Source organism: Apteryx mantelli, chromosome 1 (assembly GCF_036417845.1).
Source record: "Apteryx mantelli isolate bAptMan1 chromosome 1, bAptMan1.hap1, whole genome shotgun sequence".
Taxonomy (NCBI): Eukaryota; Metazoa; Chordata; class Aves; order Apterygiformes; family Apterygidae; genus Apteryx; species Apteryx mantelli.
The window spans coordinates 39,678,082-39,690,474 of NC_089978.1; the positions used below are offsets into that span (position 1 = coordinate 39,678,082).

Sequence of the window (12,393 nt, forward strand, 5' to 3'; positions counted from 1 at the left end):
TCAAGAATTTGACCAACAAAATATAGCGTTCAAAACAGCTTAAGATAATACTGTGAAGCGAAGGTAAAGCTCTCAAAATGAACAGATTTAACACAGTTTTCATAAAATAGTTCAAGGATGCACACAAGCAAAAAAAAACAAAAACAAAAAACACACACTCTAAAATAATAGGTGATAACATCTAAGTTCTGAGACAGCAGCCTGGAATAAGTGAAAGAAAGAACATACAGGAAAATAAAGCATTTTATCTAAAGAAAACCTGAAGTCTGGAAGGGAAGATAAGGGTAGTAAAGGATTTTATTTTATACTTACTGCTGTATGAACAGAAAATGTAAAAGTATAAAATGACTTAAAAAGAGGAAGATAAGTGCAGAAACCACAAAAGCAACCCATAGAGTCACCCCCCAAAAAACCCAAACCACTCTCATGGGAAGGACCCTGTACTGTTTAGAGTCATGCCCTCAATGTCTTTAAAGCAACAACAAAAGTTAATTAAGTTCAGTTGAAGTAAAGCATACAATACTGTAACAGCCACAGCATGACAGTATCTTAGTAAGCGTCTAGCTGTTTCTTTCTGAATAACAGATCTTGACTTTGAATTCAAGGTCAGAAAGTTTACATTATAAGAATTTTATTATCACACAAGTAGTAATTATCAGTTTATTCTCTACTTAGGGGTTTCTTTTGGGGCCAGTTTAGTCTTTAACTTAAGACAATATGCTTTATGTGCTTTAGAGCACATTAATAAGGGATGTCTGAATTCTTTGAAATACCATAATTAAAAGATGCTCTTCACCTAAAAGATAAGCCTGAAGGTCTTGCACTGCATATTTTCTTTGATCTTTGAACTTTGATCCTTTACCAAATCCTCTCCAAACATTTCAATTTTTGATCAAATGAATCAGTGACTCTACCAGCAAATTTTATTCATTACATAAAAAGATATAACTCTTGAGGCATGGTTCAACCTATACGCTCATTGATATATGGGCTTATGAAGAAACCAATTGTTAGGAAATTCTGCATTATCATATATTATTTAAATTTTGAACAGTTGAGACTCCAAACTAGACCTGGTACATCTGACTTTTAATTCCACCAGCTTCTTTAATGGGATTTAAGATGATGACTATTATTCCAGGTCAAGGAAGAAGTCTGGGAAATCTAAGATAGCTGTTTCACCCTTCAGGTTTGAAGAAATTTGCAGAGGGAAGATAGAAGTGAGAGAAAGGAGAAAGCTCTTATTTCAGGTAAGAGCTCTCCTATACCATAGTTCTGGCACTCCAAGCATGTGCAGTTAGTGTCTACTCTTTGATCAGTTGAGGTATTAGCCTGATCTTGCATTAGAGTCCATGTTCAAAAAAAGAGAAATAATATACACATAAGAAAATAAAAATCTTCACAGCCCAGAACCGTGGGAAATCTAAAGGCAATTTGACAAGTCAGAGCGTGCAATTTAATTCAATGTAAATGATTTTTAAAGAGACATTCATAAATTGATGCATCTTAACTTTAAGTTTGTTACAATAACTAACTACATAAATGTAGGAGTTCTCATTTATAAAATTGCAGATTTAAACTACAATTTCCACCTGAAGAACAGATTCAAACATACTAATGTAATCATTATCACAGCGCCCTCCCACTTCTCTCCACCAAATGGAGAAGCTCTGTTGGTCATGACAGGTTTAATCGTTAATCTGTTGCTCTCTAAGCAGTTCTGTAATAAAAGCAGGCTAAAAAACAAACCAAAAAACTATCATTGAGAAAATACTGTTATTTTCTGAATTGAACAAACAAATACAATATAGAAGCAAGTGAAAAAGTAATACTTTCTCTGACCTTAGACTTTGCAAGCAGAGGTGATGAAAGACCCTCAAGCATTAGCTCTGGATCTCATAAAACAAGAAAATAGGCTTTGGCTGTTTTTTTTTGTTGTTGTTTAGGAAGGAATACTTCCTTTAAAGGATCTCAAAGACCCATTTAAAGATTCACATGGGGTCCAAAAAATGTAACAGCAGAAAACATTTTTCTTTCTTTTCAACTACTAGGTAACGAGAAGAATAAAACCAAGAAGTTCTACTACTGAAATGCTGCTTTTCTAGCATAAGAGAAAGACGAGAACAAACAGCTTAGGTGAGTGAATGAGTGAGAGGGCATATGTGTGCATGAGTGTGCATGTGTGTGATGAGCGTGTGTGAAATAGTGCAATAATAGTACACCAACTGTTGCTCTTTCTTAAAGATGGACTGCAAATGAACAGTGGCAACAGTTTTCAAGAAAAGCATCGCTTCACAACTAGTTCTGTTTTGCAGGTACCTATATGGGAAGTAACGTCTGCCTGCTTCACATCTGTAACTGACATCAAACAGATGTAGTACTGTTTCATGACCAGACCAAATTTGTTCAGCTGATTCAGTCGTGATCAATACTCTCATAGATAAGTCCCATGGCTGTACTCCAACTCTTCTGATATCCAAGTATGGCTATTAGGTATCTGCACAGATAACTACTAAGAACAAGTGTATATCATTACAAAGACGTGATACTCCTTTTCCTGAAGCCAGAGATGCATGCAAAATAATTATTTCCTCCCAAGGGAAAAGAAGTCAACAGCGCTAATAGACAAAGCAAATCAAAAAGTCATATGGGTATATGCCCCAGGTATGCCCAGGGAAAAGAAATAACCTTTTTCCAGGTTAGTCTAGATTAAAGTTATCTATGAGCTATATAGGGAATGATAAAACTATATGCAAACTATATTTCCATTAAAAGTATCAACTACCAACACTGAATAAGCAGTGTTGTTTTTTTTTTATTTTCTCCTCCAGTCTTCCTTTTTCAATTCAAACTGGGAAATTTCATAAACATGTCCTCCCTCTGGGAATTGAAAAAGTGACTATAAGCACTCTTGATAGAACAAACTATAAAACACAGGGGGAGGGAGGCAGAACAGGTTAACATGGTAATAACCTACAGTATTTTCTCCCCAGTTACATGGGGAATAGAAAGAAACAACAACGTAGAAGACTTAATTGAAAACATTATGATTTATTAATGCAGAAGTAAGGCAAATACTTTTAGCTATAGGAATTTAAAAATAATTCCACAGTTCCCAGTGAGAGCTTGTCACAGAAACTACCACTGCAAGTTATTCGGTGTTTTTTTTGTTTGTTTGTTTTATAAATCATGCCACTAGTTTAAAGACAGACAGACAGACAGACAATAACAATCACGCCTTCAACATCCATTGATATGTCCCCTGAAGTCAGATTAAAAGTCAGCACTTACATTCTTCTCCCAGTGTGGAGCTTCTTCATATTTAGGAACAAGAAGCTGGTATTGTTTCTGTAATATTACATTAAAACTCTGTTGCAGATAAAAAACAGTGATAACCTAAAGAGAACTCACCACAACTCCGAACTGCTCTGGCTCAGACAAATTATTATACTCGCTCTTGAACTTGGATAATGCATTCAGTTGTTCTTGTTCAGGAAGATGTTTTATTAAATTCTATCAAGAAAAAGAAAGACTTATAAATCTCAGATTCTGCACTGCTTGTATAATTGTGGGTAAAGATATTATTTATGTATCATTAATGTATACTCCAAAGACAACATTCCTGCCCTGAAGTCTGTAGATAGTAAATAGGCAACACGTATTAACATAAATGAGAATGTACAAAGCAAGTGCTTGATTATGGCCAGCTAGCATCTCTTGCTGATTCTACACACATCTACATATCTGTAGTCTTCTTCTAAACACCATGTTGAAAGAAAGGATATGTTTTATAGGCACTATAAAACAGAATGCTTTTAGAAGCCAATAGGGCAGAGAAGACAAAATAAGAATTCCAAGCGTAATGTCTCCAGCTAAAGGAGGGCAGGAATGATTAATGCTAGACAAAAAAAAATACTTTAAAAAAAGATAATGTATTTTCCAGTAATTCAAAACAAAACCAGACTCTAAGGTGATGATGGAAAAGTAACGCCTATCTCTACAGAAGCCATTGTAGAGCCATAAATCCATTAGCCACTGCTTCGCCTAAAAGCTCCCTAAAAGTAGGAATTCAGAGGTGGGACTCAGCTCCAGCTGAATTCACAAGTTCATAAGGGGAGCTTGGACACCTACATAAGTGAAGGTTTAGTAAGGGAGTCTAAAGATGTCGTATTCACCTGATCAGCTGAAGAACCTTCAAGACTTCCTGGAGCTTCTTGAGCACTTAAACACCTATCTTCACATATAGGTGCCTACATTTAGGCATCCAAATCTCACTCTAATTATAATTAGTGATCTAGGCTGAAAACAGAGATTCTGAGCAGGTTCTTAGAAACAGAGTTTCTCAAATGTCTAATTATGGCATACAATTTGACAATCACTAGTTCATTTCTGTCCCTTCCCAGATGATTGCTAGAACTACTAGGCAACAGTCAGATTCCCTCTGGCTTGCCTTCTTTCTGACTTCATGACTTTTGTCTTCCTGGCTATGCAGAGAAGAGAGAGATTGTGTTCTCACTTAAAACACTCCCTGGTCTACTGATAAGATCACTCTTCTGAACTGAAATAAGGATTCAATCCTTCTAACATTGAATTAGGCCTAGAGAACACAGCTTCCAGCTCCCTATTACCATATTTTCAAGGAAGGACACCAGAAGGACCAACTCCAGTATTTATCATCACTTGATAGAAAAGTTAGACACTTAGGTTAAGCCAAAGGCTATTTACATACTCAGCAAGTAATAGCTATTTGCTTGCAGAGTATGTAAATAGAAGTTCTCCAATATAATCAACAGACAAGATAATTTACTTCAGTTAGTGAACACGATCTCCCTCAAAGTCTTGAAAAACTTAATTTTATCCACAGAAGAATCTAATTTCTTCCTCTACAGGAAATTCAGACATTTAGGATACACAAATTAGATCTCGGGCACCAGACAGAAAAGCCATAGCTAAGCATTGCTTAACACTTGCCTAACTTAAGAAGAATTCAACTCTAACTAGTATCCAAAAACATATCCTGAGACCAGTACTCAACTCAGTGGCTATTCAATTTTCAGAACCCCTATTATTAGCTAGTTAAAAGCTAGCACTTAGTGTTTATTCAAGCTGCAATAGTGCCCACAGATTGCAATATAGATCTTCCTCTTGTTAAAGAATGAAAATACTGGATTTCCATCTAAGAATACATGTATTTAAAGTTTTAATTTTTTTAAGCCACTTTGTTTAATAATTTTTCTTTTATTTGTTCAATACTCAAACTCTTAGCTCTTGTAACAATCATAAATTTATCTTAGTTCAGTAGTTACAGTTCTTAAAAAATCAAATTAAGCTTTCAATTCTTAATACAAAAATAGTTGTTTTTTTTAAAACAAAACAATGATGAAGAATTGCCTAGGTCTTTTTTATCCATTATAAAAAAGGGGGTTTGTAAGTAAGTAAATTGTTTATACAACTTTTTGTGATAGTTACAGTAAGGACAACACAGTTTATACCTTATTAAGAAAGTAAAGTCGGCAAATCAAAAAGGAAAAAGCTAGACTTATGAGCAATGATCTAGATAAACCAAAGGAAGGGTAAAAGATAGTTAAAGAGTAGATGGCTTCAATAGATGGCCCATATTTGAATAAGGATTTTGGTAGAAGAAAAGAATCTATTAAAAATGCATGAATGATGAAGTTCAAAATAATAATGTAAACTTAAATTTTATGCAATTGGATTTAGACAAGGCCAGACTGATATTCAGCATGAAGAATTTATGATAGTAGTCACATATATCTTAACCATTATTACATTTGAAAAATATTTTTGTAGAAAAGACTACATTTATTATTTATGGATAGTGGTGTCCAGCACTAAATCCATCACATTCAGCAAAAATGAAAGGGCACAGACAGCCAGAATGTAAAAAGATACATTTTAAACTACAAATTCATAACCCACTTATTTATGTTTTAATACACTAAATACAACATCCATGTTACTAGCTATTACCGGTATCCTAAACACATTACAACTGCTGAATTTTTACTGAAGTTTAAATGTTATTGTTTGATGCTAAAATAATTTTCACACATAGAAAAATTGATCACAACATTTTTCAAAAAGAGAAACAGTCAAGTGGCTGTTGTATGGATGTTTTCAATATTGAGCATCAGAGAAAAAATAAGCAGCAGCTGATATCAAAGCAGCTTTATAGTGTTACAATAAAGCTTTTGACCTTCTAGAGATTAAATTCATTTTGAATTTCAAATAGAAAATAAGCAGGAGAAAGAATTTTTACCGAGTCACAAGAAACATTGAGAATCAGTCAATAACTACTTGGACCACAACATGATTACTGGAATTCTGATGTCTTTCAGCGCTGGACTTAATTCTGAGCAGCAGAAAGGCGGAGACAGGGATGGAGAGAGAGATAAATGATACATTTTAGTTATGTTTCTTAAGCATGCTGTATAACCAAGGTGTAGGATGAAGGACAAACTTCCAACTTGAGAAACTGTGGCATTAAGATACCCTGGGAAATACTGAAAACAAGACAGAAATTTTGATGAAGAAATCACTGAAAAGAAGCAGCACCATATCTAAAGTATCTTATATAAATAAATGAAAATAGCCATATACTCGCAAACCTATGTACGGTTTTGCTCAGCTCAGAATCATGAACTACATCAAACTACATTTTCACAGGATGTCCACGGCCCATACTGGTAAAGATAGAAATAGAGACATACAGCCATATGTTTGAATTTCTTTAGTGACCGAAGCATACAAGAAGGTGACTAATGGATTTTTAAAGCAATGAGGCAACTAATTCAAAGGCTTTCAAAGAAAAATAGGTAAGTGTTTTTGCAAGTTTCAGATGGTGCACTTTTTAAAGTAATTACAGAATTGTTTTACCCAGAAACAAGCTTAAAGAAAGGCATTTAATAAAAATGATTACTTCCAAACTTGAGAAGTAAATTTGGAAGTCCCATTCATTTTTGCATTTGATTTAAGTTTGCAAATATTTAATCACTTTGCAAAAAGTGCAATCTATACTCTTGAATCACTTGTATGCTTAAAAATCCACAATGTTTGTGACCTGCTATCCTCTAATAGTATGCTTTGTTATATGTATAGAGCTGTTTTCATACAGGATACTGTAAACATTACAACTTGTGCAAACACCCCCCACCCCCCAAGGGGTGACTATGAAACAGCCTTCCAACTCTCAATTCAAATGTCAAGAAGCATATAGAGTGCTTACTGGATACGTGGACTTTCCAGTACATCCTACTGTTAATGCTAGAAAAACAAAAGCCACAAAAAGATCATCATAGTGTAAAGAAAGTATCTCCTATTATTGTTAATCATGCCTACTACTCGGGGAATTAAAGTGGGAATGGGTTCTGTTAGTCATTTTAAAGACACAGAAAAGCAGCTATTCACTCTCCCAGTCTATATACCATCTAAATAGAAATAATGGCCCACAGAAAAAAAAATCGAAGAAAAAAAAGGTAAACAATCCAATGAAAGTAAAGGGTTCCCCCCCCCCTTCAACTTTTTGCAATTGATGTTCATGCCATATGTTCACATAAAAGAATGTCATTAATTAATTATGCACTAATGGTTTGATGATTGTTTTCCCCAGGGCTTAGAAATGCCAAAAATATTTTGCCTTCTTGAAATTGCTGTCATCAAGTCCCCCGGTTCACATAATATTATTGATATATAATGTTTATATACAGGTCAGTAAATAACATTATTGATGACCTAATATTGTTAACGTGATAAATTTTTACTTTTGGAAAATAGTGCTAATGTCAAATAGCATGACACAGTTTCAGAGGAAGCATGGACTATGAGACAGAGTTCAAGCTTTACATAAGCATAGCATATTCCATCTCTCAACTTGTTATGCTGTTCTACAAAATTTCAGCTATTATTCACAAAAGATATAATACACATGACTTATGAGCATGATAACTGATGTAAGCACAAATTAGCATAAACAGCTCAGAGATGTAAACTCCTCTGTTCATCTAATAACCTTAAAGCAATAGACAGTTTCAATGCCAATATTAACTGCTTCACTGAACAAAATGAAAAGAATTATACAATGATTACATGTACAGTCACTGGAGATGATGGCTCACGTTGGTTCCCTTCAAATATTTCTTAAGAAAAACATATCATTCCACAAATCAATCAAGTAGATAAGCTCCCTTTAAAGAAAAAGGAAGTTCAAACCACTCAAAGGAGTCCAAAGATCTGTCGAAATCCAAGGCATTAGGAATGAGGACCCAGCTGCAGACTGGAAGAAAAGGAACATACTGAACACTGTATGGTCTCCTCAGCAGGATCTCATTTTTAATACTGAGGAAAGTTATTTTGTGGACAAAGCATGCAAACATAAATCTGCCTTTTTAATTTTTTGTGCTTTGACCTTTGAACACAAATTGCAACATGTTGCAGTGTAAGTCATACATTTTGAATTTTGGAGACGCTTTTGAATCTTGGAGACACTTAACATTATGAGTCATTTTACAACCCTATTACCTGTATTTATCTCTTTAATAATCAGCATTCCTGCAAATAGCTTACGTTCCTAAAAATCTGCTTTTAGCTTTCTTTGATGTATCAGTAAGGATTGGTACCCATTTGTCTAACACTTTTGGGTACATTTTAGAGGTCAGTCACATAAATCCTCTTTAAGTAAAACCTAAGCTACATTAGTAATAGATTGATAACAATTACGACTTGACCTTTATAAGCAATAGCACTAATAATTTGAGGCTCATCATGCTATCTAGGAGTCCTCTCCAAAAGAAAGACAATCCTGGTGTAAATAAGTAAGTCCAGTGAAGGGCCATCAAGATGACTGGGAACAGGGCTCACAGACAAGGAGAGGCTGAGAGAACTGGGTTTGTTCAATCTCAGGAAAATAAGAATCAGGGGAAACTTTATGTGGTCTTCAGGTACCTAACCGGGTACCTGAGGGTATAGATAAGATGGAATGAGACTCTTCTTGGAGATGTGCAGCAGAAGGACAAGGGGCAATGGTCACAAGTTGCAACAGTGGAAATTCCAACTAGATAAATGGAAAAAGGTTTTCGCCATGAGGGTAGTTCAACACTGGAATACGTGTGCAGAAAGACTGTGGAATCTCTGGCTGTGGAATTATTCAAAGCTCAAAGGGACAAGGCCCTGAGCAACCTGGCCCAGATGACCTCCGGACATCCCTTCCAACTTAAATGATTCTGCGATGAAGTATTTGCATTAAGACTAGTTCCTCTGAGGTTTTTTTTAACTTATCCTTTAAATAACCTTGCCTATAGAAGAACAGAAGAACAACAGGATCTCCAAGTAACTTTTGTCTCCACACAGAATCATACTGTTTTTGTGCTTTGAACAAAATAATATGGAAGAGGGAAACACTATTCAAATAAGCTCTAGGGAAGATGAGCAGTAGATACCCTAAGGTAAGGTCCCAGATTATATCAGCTCTAATAGAATAGAAAAATCTTTTTCCACCTAATTTTTGACCAGAACAACATACTTGTATGATTGAGATGAAGGTAAAAAAAAATTTTTTTAAAGTAAAGAAGAAATAGAATACTATATGCTATTTGAATATATACAAAATAGATCACTTAGTTGTGGAGAATATAAATGCAGAAAATAGAGAAGAATATAAAACTCAGCTGATTCCATAAAAATTATTAGCTTTGCAAGTGTAAATATATGCAAATGTAAAAAGAACCAGAGTTCATAGCAAAAAGAAAAAAAATGTTGCAGTGACTCACTAGCCAAAAAAATTTATGTTAATAGTCTTCTTAGTTACAGGTTCCAATTTAAAGAAAAGTTTACCCTGAAATATTGGAATTTAATCTATCTGTCAATTTTTTTTACCTGAATCATGGACTCTGCCAGCTGTGTTTCATCTACTTCCAATATCATCATTTTGATTTCCTCATAAGGCATTCGGAAAGAGCCAAGAAAAATTGCTAAAACAAAGATTCAACACATAATGAAGAAGAAAAGACAACATTAATCTTTTTTCTATTTATAAAACACAAATTAAACAAGCTATATCACCTACAGGTCAAACACTACACAAGGTAATATAGAAAATTTAAAATTTTTAAATACACTTTTAATTACTTTTCTCCTCCAGTTCCAGTATTCTCTATCCATTTGTCACAGACAAACATCCACTATCACAGAAGACTACCATAAGTAGCCAAGGATCTACTCTGCAGGATAACCACTGCTGCTATATTATTTTGCACTGAGATGATAATTACTACACTTTTTCCTTCAGTGATGTTGGTTAGTGCTTTCTCACAAAAAAAGCACCTTGAGAAAATATCACTACCAAACCATGTAAATATTTTTAAAAAGCTCTTTTAATAATGGCTTATATGTTCACCATAATCCAGTAATTTCTGGATTTAATTTTATTTAATTTCTGCCTCCGTTTAGTAACCTATTTTTTATGGAACTCCTCTCCCCCAAAACTTCATTATCTTTATTTGTATATTATTGTATACTATTGTATAATACTGGCTGTTGCTTTTTTAAAATTTTTTTTTTTATGATTTAAAGCACACACAAGAAGGCCAGACACCTTGTAGACATTACTGTCTTTTCTTTCTTTCTTTTTTATTTTATTTTTTAACTTTTTTGGAGTGCTACCTAAGAAACAGCTTGAAAATAAAGGTAAATAATTGAATATATAGCTGTGGGCTATTACTTAGATATGTACAGAAGAGAATAATTTCAGTCTTAATTGAAGGATATAGTTCAACTGTTTTCTAGATTTGCTTAAACATACATTTAAATTGTATTAACTCACTTGTTTGAGCTTTATGCCAGTTCCTATGCACAAGCGCATGTTCTCATACATGCTTTAAATAAAATGTGGTTACAAGGCAGTCAGACAAGGAAAAATACCCACAGTTTTATGGAACATTAAGGGCACATTAACTTATCATCAAAGCAAAATCAGCTTACACAGATTCTGTGCAATCCTTTGGTCCAAAACTTTCAATTCTTTGATTCGTTTCTTAATGGATTTCTTTTCTTCAAAATCTTCTTCCTCTTTTTTTACTACCAAAGTAAATACAAGTACACTCACTGTTAACTCGTAATATATAGAAAAAACATTTATGAACGTAGGAAACATTTCCTATCAATTGTAGTAAATTCACAAAGAAAAGATCAAATTATAGAACGTACAGACAAAAATACAGCAGTTTCACATATATTCCTTATGTTTGCCTCAAAATTTTTGTTCTTCAGTCAAATTTTCCAGCTTGTTAGCCTTACATAACAAGTTTGGGGGGGGTTTTTTGGTTGTTGTTTTTGTTTTTTTTATATGAACTTAATAAAGATGCCAATGTTAATTGCAGGAATCATCTCAGGTCATAAAACTCGTATCTAATATACCAGGCAATATACTTCGGTTAACCTGGTCAGGTTAATACACCTAATTTGAGCACAACAATAATAAAAGCTAAGGAAGAAATGTCAATACCTCTCAACATTAATAAATAAAGATAAAACCCCAAATTTAAGTATTTTTGTGACTGCTTTTCTCTAAATTCACCAATATTCACCAAAATTATTAAAGACCACTGGCTCATGGGAGCAGGGGAGGAGGGGAAACTTTAGAATCTAAGCAAGTATATATTTATTACCTACTTTCCTTATCTCCTCCAGAAAGATGTATTTTTAAATGTATGATGCAATCACCTTTTTATAAAAAACTACATAAACAATGATTATAGAAATGTACATTAATATTGCTGGATGTAAAGTCATAGAAGTTCTGGCTTATTCTTCCTTTTCAGAAAATAGTTCATACAAATAGAATTTCCTAAATTTCCCAAATACAATCTGAATTTATTTCTTGTTATTTACATATTGTCATAAGAATTTCACTTGAAATAACAGCATACACTTGATAAAGTATTGGTAGAAAAAGAACCATTCTAGCTATTATGAAAAAATAGATAGATAAAACCATCAAAATCCCAAACCTTAAAACTTTATTTAAATCTAACCTGGTCTTCTTTTCTAATTCAGCACAAATCTTTACTGTTATATCCTATCATTCAACTAATTCTATCCACTATTTCACATGTGAAGTTAGGTTCCAAGCTTTTACAGCATGATTGTTCTAATTAATACAGTTCTTCATGCTTCAAATATTTGAAAGTAGAAAATACGTTGTAATAAAAGTATAAGTTACTCACTTTGGAAGGAGATGGATATAGATGAGAAGTCTAGTCTAGCATACACAGAAACCTATTACCCTTTTGAGAATATTCACATCATCAACTTACCCTACTGATTAAGAGAATACTTAACACACAAATGGATAACTTAGTCTTTCCAATTTGGGGAGAC

At 33.8% G+C, this 12,393-nt stretch overlaps 1 protein-coding gene across 1 annotated transcript in view; it reads right to left on the reverse strand.

Moving 5' to 3' along the window:
• Positions 1 to 12,393, reverse strand: part of DIAPH3 (diaphanous related formin 3) — a 248,214-nt gene that overhangs the window by 140,953 nt on the left and 94,868 nt on the right. The window contains exons 18-20 of the mRNA XM_067292601.1: positions 10,996 to 11,091; positions 9,892 to 9,986; positions 3,412 to 3,513 (exon numbers count right to left, since the gene is read on the reverse strand). Of these exons, the coding sequence (XP_067148702.1) occupies positions 3,412 to 3,513; positions 9,892 to 9,986; positions 10,996 to 11,091 (293 nt within the window). The remainder of the gene's footprint in view (positions 1 to 3,411; positions 3,514 to 9,891; positions 9,987 to 10,995; positions 11,092 to 12,393) is intronic.